Below are 13,765 nucleotides of genomic sequence, written 5' to 3' on the forward strand. Positions count from 1 at the left end.
ATCCTCCTCCTAACAAATTAGCCCGCTTCCATCTTAGACTGCATCATCACTTACCATCAGGTGAGATTGTTGTTAAGGGCTACCGCGCGGCGTCGGGTAGTCTAAACTTCTATACTAATATTATAAAGAGGAAAACTTTGTTTGTATGTTTGTTTGATTGTAATGAATAGGCTCAAAAACTACTGGACCGATTCTAAAAATTCTTTCACCATTCGAAAGCTAAATTATCCACAAGTAACATAGGCTACATTTTATTTTGAAAAAAAATAGGGTTCCGTAAGATATTTGGGTTTTTCGGACACAAGGTGTAAATAATCAACCAGAAAAGTAGGGTAGGGATAGGTAGGAGTAAGGTAGGGGTAAGTAGGGTAGGGTAGAGGTAGGATAGGGGTACTCGAAAGTTTACATCGAGTTTCACTCGGACGAAGTCGCGGGCGTCGGCTAGTCGTCAATAATTTGATTTTTCCCTAAGTACCTATATTGTTGTGGTAATTCGTTATTTGATTCGAAGAAATTGCCGTAAAATAGGTAAGTATATATTATCGACTAGTGGTGTGCACTTCATAGATGCAAAAATACACTGCCTACCCTAAGGACTTATCACACCTGGAAAGAAGGAATTTTCTATTTTGTACGATTTGTGCACGTACAAAATAGAAAATTCCTTCTTTCCAGTCCCTAGTTAAAATCCTTGTCTACGCCACTGGTATCAACCCAAATTCAGCTCACAGCTGAACTCGAGTCTCCTCTCCGAATGAGAGGGGTTAGGCCAATAGTCTACCACGCTGGCCCAATGCGGATTGCCAGACTTCACACACGCAGAGAATTAAGAAAGTTCTCTGGTTTGCAGGTTTCCTCACGATGGTTTGCCTTTACCGTTTGACCCCATGATATTTAATTTCTTAAAATGCATACAACTGAAAAGTTGGAGGTGCATGCCCCGGACTGAAGTCGAACCCACACCCTCCGGAATCGAAGCCCGGGAGCAGAGGTCATATGCTCATGTTATAGTATTTAGTAGTAGTCCGGTTTATAATATAAATAGCGATTTTGGTTACGAGATAAAGACAAATGTCGACCAATAGCGGCGTAAACGGAAATAGTTCTACTACTGGTTCCTGTCCTATAGGTACTACTAACTACTGTACTGATAAACACATTTAAGAAATAAAAAGCAAATGTATTTTTAAACCACATCAATTTATTCATAATATATCTACAAATAGAAAAAAACAATAATAATTCATTTTTAAGTAACATGCCATTATAAAATTCATAAAAAAATACATAAATAAAACAAAATTTAATTAAACTAATTCATTCACTTTTGCTACAATCAGACTGCCCTTTTTTTGTTTTGAGGCTATAATTCGGAATGGTTAAGTCATCCTTGTCAGACGTGGAATGGTTGCGTATGGAGGAAGTTACTTTCACAGAAGATAAATCGTCGGCATTACTAAAAAAGCCATTGGAAGTATTTGAAGTAGAAGTTGAATGATATGTATTTGATTTGAATATTTGGACTGGGGTTGATGTGCGGGCCCTGTTTTGGTTAGCGATGCTGTTTTCCTCTTCAAGCTCTACATTAGTATGTTTCATCTGCTCTGGCATTTTGGTCTCATATAAAGATATAAATTCCTCTTCTCCCTTTCTGGTTGATTTATTATTAAAAGTGATTTTCTTAGCCAGTTCATTTGTAAGAAACTCTTTCACAGTCATAGAATTTGTTAGTGATGTCTGCTGAACAGCGTTCCTAGAAATTTCTGCTACATTATATTTTCCAGGTGAAGACATTTTACGTTTATTTGAGACTTCCATGAATGATGATGTCGAGTCACTTGCCAGGTTGGGTAAATCTTGGCTAAAACTTTTAATTTTAAACTTTGTCATACTAGAACTAGATGTATTAGATGAGGAAGATAAAGCTAATCGCTCTTTAGTTTTCTTTAAAGTTGATGAAGCCCATCCCATACCAAGTTTTTGAAAAGCGTTTTCTAAATCAGGATTAGAAGATAAACTTAATGTTTCAGAAGTCTCTATTATATTTTCTTTATTCTTCAATAACATACCAGATTTCTTTTTTTCTTTTCTAGCTTTAGATAAAGCTAAAACTGACAGAGTTGATTCTGAAGACACAGTCGAATTAACATTTGACCCTGTGTCAAATTTAAAAGGCTCACTAATCACATTTCTTTTCAATAATTCTGCAATTACATCAGGTAAGCTGCCATCTGAATGAAGAGAACTTAAGTCGTCATTTATTGGGTCATCTTTTAATAAATCTTCTAGATTTGAACCTTCGTCTAATCCAATATTGCATTGTTTGGCATATTCCTTTAAGCTAATAAAGGGTTTTAACATAATGTCATTAAAAGTTTTCATGTTCATCATTTTCAATTTAGAATCATCTGAAGAATCTGTTGACGATACTTTGGATAGACGTTTTGTTTTACTAATATTACTTTTCAGTAAATCAGGATCTACATGTTTTTTATCAGTCGTTCCATTAACTGTCGTCACGCATTTATTGTTGTCATTCAATACATCATCAGATTTTTCCAACACTTCCAGTCTTGTCATGGAGTCTTGTCGCGAAGGTTGGTTTTTTAGTCTAATGCTCATAGGAGAATCAACTTCAACAACTGTAGACAACTCGTGTGGAGTAATATTGATAACATCATGTTTACCTTTTAAATGGATACGAGACAATGCTGGAGGTGGTCTTCCTCTACTTTTAGTATTTTCAGATTCTTGATGCGCATTAGTCGATTTATCGGTTATTTCCAATCCAGCATAACAGGGGGGAGATGTTGAGACGTCCGGTTTAGGGATATCTTTCAAAAATGGCGTGAAGTCTGTTGAATCTTTTACATAAACAAATTGGTCATCTAGTTTTTCTGGCATAGTTAAAGAAGGAACGTTATGAACGTTTTCTGTACTTCGGGTTAAAATATTATGTTCAGATGTATGCCCAGAAATTTCTGTTGACATCTCATTTTTCTCTGGTTTTTGTTCAGACTCTGGTGCAGAGTCGGATGTAGAAATCTGCCCATATACTAAAGACTTATTTCTTCTGACTTCTTCTAAAACTTTAGCCAAATTAGATAAACGTTTAGTGCACTTTTCAGTTAAATCAGCAATTTTCTCCATATTTTGCAATTTGTTTTCAGCTACCTTCATGAAATGTATTTCAGTATCAATGATTCCATTAGTTTGAGTTGATATATGCACTGGTGGTTCTGGTGGACGTAAATGCCGGAAGACTGCTCCGTATGTACCAGAGTCTGACGAAAAAGAAGCCCTAGTGGATCTATAAGTTGGTAAATGAGATTTTTTCTTTTGTTGTGATTTGACGCACTTGGCGCTTTTAACTGGTTTATTATTCATGATTTCTTGAGGATTTATACCAGAACTATTACATTTTTTACCATTTGATGATTCAACAATATCTGAACTAGTACTATTTTTATATTCAGAGTAAGTGCACTTTCTTGGAGTCGAGGAACTTTTACTACGATTTACAATTCCTCGTCTTTCTGTGCGAGGTAATTTATTTTCCTCACGGGCTGATAAACATACAGAAGCAGCAGTTTTTCTTGATTGGCGTTTTGAAATGTTAGTATCAGATAATTTCTTTTTCTTTAATATGTGTTTGGAAATATTTAACGATCTAACTTTGTGCATTGATTTCCGTTTGAGTAATTTGTAACTATTTTGCGTCTTTGTAGGTATTGATATTTTTTCAGTATCACTATTTCTATTGATTTTAATGACAGACGGTTTTGCTTTTATATCATCATTTAAGATTTGTTGTTTAAGAATATTTTTAATTTGCTCGAGGGAAATTTTGCTCTCTACAGTAGATTTATCTTTGTTTCTATTACATGACAAATTAATAATGGAGCTGCAAGGGGTGGCTACTGCACTACAGTCTTGGTTAATAACTTTGATAGCCTTAAGTCCTTCACTGTTAAGATCCAAAAGTTTGTTGACATATTCTTTTACGATAGGATTTATTTTATGGTTTGCTTTGTTACTGGAATGTGTATTTGCTATTATTTTTTTTGGTGATTGTTTTAGCATAGCGTAACCATTTTCGGATGGCAAATCTTTTGATGATTTTGTTTTGAACGCATTTCTTCGTTTGCCGTTAGTTTTGTGATAAACATTAGTGTCACTATGGCTTCTGCATTTATGACATATACATTTTCTTTTCTTCCTCTCTGTACCATCACGAACATCTTCTTTGCTACGACTACGAGCAGTGTTAGGAGGTGTATTTAATGGATATTTCTCGCTAACTCTAAGTCTGCAGTTATTCAATTCAGCACAGTGGTCACTTTCAAGCACATCAAAATTAGAATCCAGATGATTCATTGTATTTTCTGATTCATAGAGTTCTTCTCTAGTGACAACATAATTTTGTTTTAAAAATTTTGGTAAAATTAATTCTGGGGGACTCATATATGCAGTAGATGTTGTGGAACTCAGGTGCATAAAGACTGGTCTTGGTACAGATGAGTTGAACGAAGTTTGGGTATAAGTAGAAGTACCTGGTCTTGATACTGAATCTGTTTTAGATACAGTGGCGGAATAAGCAAAATCATCATGAAAAGAGGTAAGAACTGCTTTCTCACACACGTTTTTAAACTGAGAATCTAAATTCGACTCTTGAGGCATTTCTACCTCCATATGCTGTTTCTCTACAATTTGTTCATTAACAGATTCATGCAATGTTTTATTTGCGTCAACATTTGTTGCTACTCTTAATGGTAACGTGGAACCTTCATTTAAGTTTTTATTAGAAGGAACGTTATCTAATATATTTTGCACAATTTCCTGTATATCTGAAGGATTAACGTGTTTTGTGTCTGACTCTGATTGCTTTGTAGTAATACTGTTAGCTTTCTCAGTATCCTTCTTTCTGAGCTGTATTACAACTTCATAGTTATCATCTTTTAAGAAGCCAGAAGCACCTACATAAAATGTATTACTGTCTTGTGTACCTTCTTCAATTAGTTTAACAAAGCCACTGTCAGGTAATGGATTACTAGTTTTATTGTTCAAAGCTGTTGTAAATGAAGTAGTAGATGTAGCAGCAGACGGTTGGTCCAAGTTAACGTTTTCTTTCTTTTTTTTGCAACCACATTTGCAATAACTGGATTTTGAATCTTCTTGAATCAATCTAAAAAGGAAACAAGTAAATCACTAAAAGCTACATCATTTTGAAGGACTACATTACTATACCAGAGCCCCAGTTGGTTTAAGCTCGATGTAAACAAACCACTAATTACCATACACAGGGTCACTAGAAACGTATACGGCGATCCTTAGTTAGAAGAGACGTTACATGGGATAAAAATGTACCGATTTCGAGAAAAAAAAATATTCCTCCTTTTTTAAGAAATGTGACTTCTTCAAAATTGATTATAAAATAAAACTTACGTTATTTTGAAATCAGTACATTTTTGCCCCATACAACCCAATGCAATTGACAGCTAACGATCCCTACTATCACCCCTTAAAAGCATCGCTATCGTTACTATGTTTCCAGTGACCCTGTATTAGTACATTAGTACATGGTAATTTCTCCATCTTTTCTTATTTGTACAATAAAAATAATACTTTTATATTATTATCTGGAACTTAACTCAACCGTTCAGTATGTAATATGAAAGTTATGAGTTTTATTTTCATAACTACGAGTACATTTTTGACAAAGCTAACTCAAGCGGATATTTCATAACAGTTTTGTAGGTGAGTAACATTTCGTTCTATTTTCATCAATAATCAAATTGAAATTTGTAGATATGAAATATTAGTAGTTAACCATGATATTTAGCGATATTGTTATCTTACATTATTTTAAAAACGTAGTCATTTCTAAATTAATCACACATACAAAAATGAAAAAGAATGCATACTTAAAAAGTATTCAGTAGGAAATTTTACTAAAATAAAGAAATTTTACCCCTATAATAGTTAACCACATGCGTATATCTAACCTCTGTCTTATTTATTTCAAGCATTTAATCAGTTTGCACAACTATAATATGTTAAAAATTAATGATTATTATGACGTTTTCAATAGGTTGTTAACAACTGCTTGCACATGACAGGTGGTCTACATCAAATATGGCTCAACTATGAATAAAATTTCACATACCTGGTTAAGGTGTACCCGCCACATCTGGTATCTGTAATATAAATGATATAAACGATGTTAATTTTTAATTACTTTACACAGGAGACCGACCATTTTGGGGTCAGCACGTTACAGAAAAAAAAATGATGGAAAATTCATCACTAAAAATTATTAGAATGATCATAGCTAATATTTTTTGGAAATGTGTGTGTGTTAATATCAGTTTCAAAGAAACTGAAATTAAACCAGTGTAACTAATTTAGACATTCTAACGGTTCATTCATTAAATTAGAGCCCATTAATGTATGAAAAATGGTCGATTTTCTTTATTTATTGGATGTTTATAAATAATTCTGTCCATAATTTTATGCAGAAGTTGTTATACATACCTATATTCTTACTGCAACAACAACATGGTCCAGGTGTGTTTGACTTTACTTCTGCCCTTTTATTTCCTTCTGAGAAGTACATTGAAGTTATGTTGTCCCTAGAACGAAAAGTATAATACTTGTATTTTCATATTACTAAATCCTCCATACTTGAAAGATATAAATATGAATATATTAATAAAATACGCGTTTCGTTAAATGAAATAAAATAAACTAAATTTCAGTATAAAAATATAGTAACGCTGAGTATTTACCGACAAGAAAAATTCACCCCACCAATATTATCTCATGGGTATCAAAGCGCTAAGAAATAATCTGTAGTAAGTACAAATGAATATAAATGGTGAATGAACATGAAATACACATATAATATTACCACCATGGATGGTGTTCAGTAGAAGGCTGCCACGTCTCTACATTAGCAGTATAGCAACTTCTAACATTGAAGATATGTCTATAAAGGATATACAGATAGGATTAGTAGGTAAGGTAATAAAAGGTAGAATGCAAGTTATAAACATCACAAATCTAAGCATTTCTAAAATTTTCTTACCCATCAGAGTTCATAGCTTCATAGACACCTGAAAAGAAAATGCAATTTAATATATTATGACTTTGTCAAATACCCATTTTCACTAAAAATCTTACTAAATTTTAAAATATATACCTTCTTGTAGTTGTTCAAAGGACACAGCTCTTTGTATGTCGCCACCAGAATTTTCTATATCACTAGTCCTCTGCTTTTTATCGTCTTCTTTTACAGTAGACCCTGAGACTTTTGTTTTTACCTCATCTGTTGAAGTGTTTGCAAATCTTGTGGTTTTACATTTTTTGTGTTCCTTGTTTTTCTTGTCTTTTTTAGATTCTAGAATCTTGTATATTATAATTCTTTCTGCATCTTTGAGTCTAGGATCATCATTATTTTTATCTTTTTCAAGGTTTAAATTTTCAACAGAGCTTGTTTCAGATACAACTGATGATTCATTTACATCAGAATCAATACTTTCCTGAAGTATAACAGTTTCCACAACTCTTTTGTTCTGTCTATCGTTGCTAACATCTTTAGTTGGAGGTGTATGCTTATGTCTTGATCGATATTCATGATAACTATCATTTTTGCTGAATTTTACAGTGTTTCCAGATTTATTTTTGGTATTATTGTTGGGAATTGTGTGAACAGCGAGGTTACCATCGCTTTCTGGAACTGGCATCCATGAATATTCAAAGTCCTGTCGCATTTCTCTTTGTATTGGTGACCTTGATTTGTTTCTTTTGTTTTCAGCTAGTGTTGATTTTCGTTTACCATGCTAAAATATTACGATTTCAATATTATCATTTTCATTATTTTTACCTATTTATACGATATTTAAGATCATAATTAAACTTACACTTTTCTTTTTTCGTATTTTAATTTCGGTGAAATATTGTAAAAATAGCCTGCTTATCAGAGTATTATGTTAGAATAAAGTATTTTAAAACAATTACAAATTAAATAATAGTTGTTTACCTTACAATTGTGTTTATTGCATTCCCTTTCAATTTTTTTAAACTCCTCTTGAAGTTTTCTTTGGTGTCTCTCATTTTGCTGTTCCTGACGATGTTCATCCAAATACGCCGATTTCTGCAGTTAACATCAAACAAATATAATTTAGACTTCATTCAATATTTATTTGGAAAATTCGAATAAGTGCAATTTGTTTACATTCTCCTATTTGTTACATAAACAGTGTTAAAGGGTGCTTACAATGTAGACGTTTGGACTGCTGCGGCACGCTATTGTTAGCGCACGACGTCGTTGTTTTACATGGTACTGGAGAATATACTGCGCTGTCGTCACTGTTAGGGTCTACGATCTCTACGAATCATACCAATGGTGCAGCAGTCAAGACAACAAACGTCTAAATTGAAAAGCCCTTATTATGCTCATCATTATTTGATGCTCCCCATAAATGACTAATTACTAATTCATCTTTTATTGCATACTTACTTATTATTATGCATAATCTTAAATTAAAAATGGATTTATTTCATAATAATGACTCAAGTAAAAATACATACTATCGGTTTTTCACTCCTGTGTTTAGCAATGGAGTTCAAGAAAGCTATTGTGTCCTTGTATTCTTTATCTACATTATTTTTATTTACAGCAACTTTTGTTCTCATGTCCTTTAGCTGTTTACTTAATTGCTCTTTCTCTAAAGAGTTTGCAATAGTGGTTTCTTTTAATGCTTGAGCATATGCATCGTCTTCTGCCCTGGTATCGCGGGTTACAATTTTATCATCACTGCATGGCAAGTCCTGTATGTTCCTTGTGTTATGGTTATACACTGTGACGGATTTTTTTCTACTAAGACCAGTGTTTGCTTCAGTAGACACAGATGTTTTATCTTTATTAGCTGAAATTGTTTGTTAAACTTCAGTATTGATAAAAAAAATTATGTATATTGTTTCAACAAACATGACTACTTCAATAATATTTGTACAATTATGTGTCTGACATAAAAGTGACAACAATAATAAATTCAACTTTTTTATCTAGTTCTAGAGTATCTATTAAAAACTGGTGCGCTGATTCTCAAACTCATACTTTTACATGAATGTAACATATTAAATTGGATCTACTAAATACAGTTTTTTAAGAAAAATATATTACATTAAAATACTAGCCAATGCCCCGCGGTTTCCCCTGCAAAGTTACCATTCTGGTAGAAATATGGGAATAAAATATAGACAAATGGCAATGACACTCACTAGTAACATGGCTTTTTATTGGTACAAGAGTATTCAAAATGAGACTAGTAGATCCAGAGATTACTACACCCTTTGAAACTGTACCTATTTATAATATTAGTATAGATACAACAGCTAATGATAACAAAATAATATAGATCTAATTACAGAATGATAGTACTGAAAAATCAATCTATATGAGAATACATTGCATATTTTCACCTATGTGTTTACAGTTTCCACACAAAGTTTTATTCCGTCTATAAATAATTCTATCCTTCAATGCAGGACTAAATTCTAAATTTCTCTGCAGTGATATTGGCAAACTGGGAAAATTATTAACAGCAGTTTTAGTTAAAGTTTTCTTATAATCATTAACACAACAGTTACATCCATATGAGTAAGAGCATAATCTAAAGTCCTCTGCTCTCCATGACGGTACAGGAATAACTTGTTTGTCAAGTACATGACAAACATTATCAGATACATTACCATCTGGTCTAGCTGCTCTGGTGCGTAGAATTGTCTGCTTTATACTTTGTAAGTCATCTGTTTTTTTACTTGAACTAGGTTCAGTATGTCGTAACCTTAGGTTTCTATTTTGCAAGTATTCTGATACTAGTGTCAAAGCAGGTTTTGCAGGTGCTGGAGCTTCGGTGTGACCAGTGAAGCCACCTCGTAGGCTGGATGGCATTTCGTCACTTAACGCAAATAAGTTTAACCTTTTATCTGATTTTTCTGTATTTGGGACAAGTGATTCTTTGACACTATCATCTTTAGGTAAAGATAGTATGGGCACATTTGGTATCCATTCATTAGGTATTTCCTCAGATTCCCATTGTGTACCCATGTCATTCTTTGCTACATTGATATTATCCTGTTTGCTATCTTGAATCTGATTAATTGCATCAGTTGTAGGAATTATGGGTTTACTTGGAATATTTTCACATTTTTTTGGCAGTTGCTTTGTCAAATTCTTTGATACTGCAGCTGATTTTTCTCTGCTTATTTCATTTGCTGTTTCCCTGCAATCACAATAATTATGAACTGTTTATTTATTTTGATTATAGATATTATACTTTAGATTACATTACAGTTACCTTGAATATGAAATGGTAGGTAATAAGTAAACAGTTATTTTAACAAAATGGAAATGTTAATTAGTTATTTACATTTTTTTAAAGAACAGAATAGAATACACTTACCTTGCTTGTAATTTTCTATCTAAGAGTTTCTTTTGCTCATCCAATTTTTCTTGTTTTTTTTTTCTCAGTACTTCTGTTGCTTCTTTACCACGTAATTTAGAGAGATCTGTTTTCTTTATGCAATCTAAAAACAATTATTATTTAGCATAAGTTTAAGCTTAAATACATTCACTACATCAAGCGGGTTGCAGGAAGCCCCTGGACGCTGGTAAAACGAGACTGTTTTATTTGGAAGTTAATACAAGAGGCCAATGTTCATCAACATCATCAATGTTTGCCTTTAATATTCTTAGAAACTTAAGAAAAATTACCCTTAATAACTATTATTTAATAAAAAATTAAATAATAGTATGTATTTATTTACTAGCACAGGTAACTCATATTTATGTGAACAGTTTCAGCAGTATAGCCATGGAAGATACTAGACAGACAGATGGACTTTCAAATTCTTAATCAATTATAAATACACAATACATTTTACAAGTTAGTGAACCACTTATTATACAGTAGTACCTAAGAACCTAGGCAGGCTAGAAGGCAGTTCTGTATCAAAGGGACAGGACTGTAAAGATGATAATCTAATACTTATAAGTTAAAAGGTCAAAACTAATGTAAATATACCTTGGTCAGTGACCTCTAATGCTTCTTTGTGGCTCACTCCAACATTCTGCAATCCCTTAGAGTACAATAATTCCAAATGTTTTACTAATTTCTCCTGGCAATCCAAGTATTCCTGTTCCTTCTTGGCATCAACACTGTCTAGTTGCCGCAAGGTTTCAACATTAGCACGTTGTCTGATTTTTCTAGCAATGTCCTTTGATTGTTCCCTAACCTAAAAAATAATATGTCATTGCACCTTCGTCTTTGTTTTCTTTTGATCATCTTTTTTACAAAACATATAAAACCTCTAACCTGTTGCAGTCTTAACTTGCGACGTCGTAGAAATTCGTTAGTTTTAGGAGCGTCAACTCTTGACGTCATGTTCGAATTCGAAGAGTTTCTATTACACAATATCAATCAATGAACATAATAAATAGCTCGAATATTAAACATCGTTAAAATAAAGCTAACAAGTAACATGGAAAGATAAAAACTTTTTTTACAAGTTCAAACAAACAATTCACAAACGAACGAATACGTCAACGTCAGTTGCGTCGTCAACTCAAATCAAAGTTCAAACCACAGGTTCAAACAAACGTAATTGTCAGTTCAGTTGTTGTCACAGTCTAAATTTAACTGTCAACGTCATTAGATTTTTTTATAGACTTAGAGTCAGGTATTTTAAATCTCAAGACGGATTTCCTGTGTCTACGGTTGCCTGTGAAACCGCACAAGAGGTTCGTTAATAAAAACAATCAATAAATATAAATTGTTATACCTACATTAATATTTCATTACGGATTCAAGGAAAAATAATACTCATTCTGTAAAACGACTTTATTAAAAAAAAACACGTTTCGTCTCGTTTATTTTCTATTTTTTTAACTTTTACAGTAATTAAGAAGGTATACTTTAGTTGCTAAATAGCTACTCCAAAAAGATAATAGCTTTGATTCAGAAGTATATAATTTCGAATTCTATACACTTATTATTTTCAATAATAATAATAATAACTGCGGGCACTCAATCATCGGCATCGGCCTTTTTACATAAAAATCAGTGGGTACCTACTTAAAGCTCGACATTAATTTTTAGGACTTATCCTTCAATAAATCACTCTTTTTATCTCCTAATCCAACGCCAACTATGTTTTTCTTGGCAATATCCACCTCTGCAACATTATCTGGTTTGTTTGGATTCAGAAGATCTACGTTAATTAAACCTTCTCCGGTATCAGATCCACTGCTACTTGATTCCGTTCCACTATTAGTTGTTTGAGGAGGCGGCGTACCTCCTCCGCCTAAGCCAACGCCTACTAGGTGTTGTTTTGCAAGATCTACCTCCGCTACATTACTCTTTTTATTTGGGTTGAGAAGATCTACGTTAATTAAACCTTCGTCGTCACCTCCGTTTGCACTTCGACCTGTATCTGGATAGTAATTGTTCGAACCTTGGGATGAACCACCACCACCTTGGGATGATCCACCGCCGCCACCTAATCCGACACCCAATATATGTTGTAGGGCAACGTCTAAATCTAACACATTGTCCTTTTTATTTGGATTGAGTAAATCGAGGTTGAGAAGTCCTCCACTTGGATGTGAATAACCAGATCCACCGTTTGGAGGATTATTTCCAGAACCTCCATTATTATTATTATTACCAGGATTGGCATTATTGTTTGTGCCGCCCTGATTAGGGCAGTTGCAGTTGGTACGGTTTAAAGCTTGAGTAGTGATTTGAATTAAGGCGTTCACTAAATTCATTATAAGGTTGTCCGCGTTGTTTATGCTTCCGTTTGATGTAGATGGAGCATCGCAGCATTCCTTTTCATCCAGTGCACGTACTAATGTCACAAGAGCGCCGATGTCTTCATTACAACCACAACTCGAGTCTCGGTGAACTTTTGAAACGGGATGCACGGTGCTATGCATGCGACCGCAGTAACGACCATGGGAAACCTGATTTGAAAATTGGGAAAAAGAGTTCAGGTATATTTCGATTTTCGAAGCTATTACCTATTAACCAACTGCCAAATTTTTTTTTTACTAAATATAGACTAAGTAACTTTAAGAAAACCAAATTTAAGAAAATGGGGTAGGTATAAATGAGTTGTTACTTACCGCAATAAATGTGGTGACCAAAAAAGTTATTCTAATTATTTCGTTCATTTTGTTTGGTGTTTTGTAAAATGAACAGGAGGATGTCTTTATATAGACTTTAATATCGTAATTATTGCAACACACATAGTTTGCATGAGTAACCTATTTTTAAAATTGTTGTTATTGTACTTGGCTACAATGATCGTTTTATTAAAATTAACGCATGCGCACGTGCGTGATAATGACTGTCTCATTAGTCCAGTAGTTAATGTCTGTAACTTCACATCACGAGTTTCTTGGTTCGAGACTTGGGACGGTCTATGAAATATTTCCCAGCCTGAAATAAGAGCACCTTTGCATGTGTTGCATGCATCGGAGAGGACGTTAATCCATCGATGCCAGTTCAGTGGTCGTTACACAACCAAAAATTATCACCCTAAGTCCGCCATCCCGCGGATAGGAGAGCGGAAATGAATTACGCTGCCCCAATGAGCTATACAGGGAAGGAGGCCCGAGGTAAAACAGGCTGATATCGATAATCGATATCGATGCATGGTAAAATGTTGGCAGGTACCTTACTATTTTAAAGCTTTA

The 13,765-nt window shown here is 33.6% G+C and overlaps 1 protein-coding gene across 1 annotated transcript; it reads right to left on the reverse strand.

Annotated features, from left to right (window-relative positions):
• Positions 1-1,181: 1,181 nt before the first annotated feature.
• LOC112043030 (uncharacterized) lies at positions 1,182-11,605 on the reverse strand. The gene is made up of 11 exons (XM_024078289.2): positions 11,382-11,605; positions 11,091-11,301; positions 10,470-10,593; positions 9,757-10,289; positions 8,593-8,930; positions 8,042-8,155; positions 7,202-7,841; positions 7,088-7,115; positions 6,535-6,632; positions 6,167-6,197; positions 1,182-5,185 (listed from the first exon to the last, which is right to left on the reverse strand). The coding sequence occupies exons 1-11, from the start codon at positions 11,448-11,450 to the stop codon at positions 1,318-1,320; spliced, it is 6,054 nt and encodes a 2,017-aa protein (XP_023934057.1). The 5' UTR covers positions 11,451-11,605; the 3' UTR covers positions 1,182-1,317.
• Positions 11,606-13,765: the final 2,160 nt, after the last annotated feature.

The sequence above is a fragment of the Bicyclus anynana genome, chromosome 4, assembly GCF_947172395.1.
Source record: "Bicyclus anynana chromosome 4, ilBicAnyn1.1, whole genome shotgun sequence".
Classification (NCBI taxonomy): Eukaryota; Metazoa; Arthropoda; class Insecta; order Lepidoptera; family Nymphalidae; genus Bicyclus; species Bicyclus anynana.

What these genes read in the sequence shown, in the direction of transcription:
- LOC112043030 (XM_024078289.2), bottom strand. Translation starts at nt 11,450, where the DNA reads ATGACGTCAAGAGTTGACGCTCCTAAAACTAACGAATTTCTACGACGT. An exon ending in ACAGGAGTGAAAAACCGATA is followed by an intron (nt 8,156 to 8,592) that starts GTATGTATTTTT and finishes TGTTAACTGCAG; the next exon opens with AAATCGGCGTATTTGGATGA. An exon ending in GGCGGGTACACCTTAACCAG is followed by an intron (nt 5,186 to 6,166) that starts GTATGTGAAATT and finishes TTTCCTTTTTAG; the next exon opens with ATTGATTCAAGAAGATTCAA.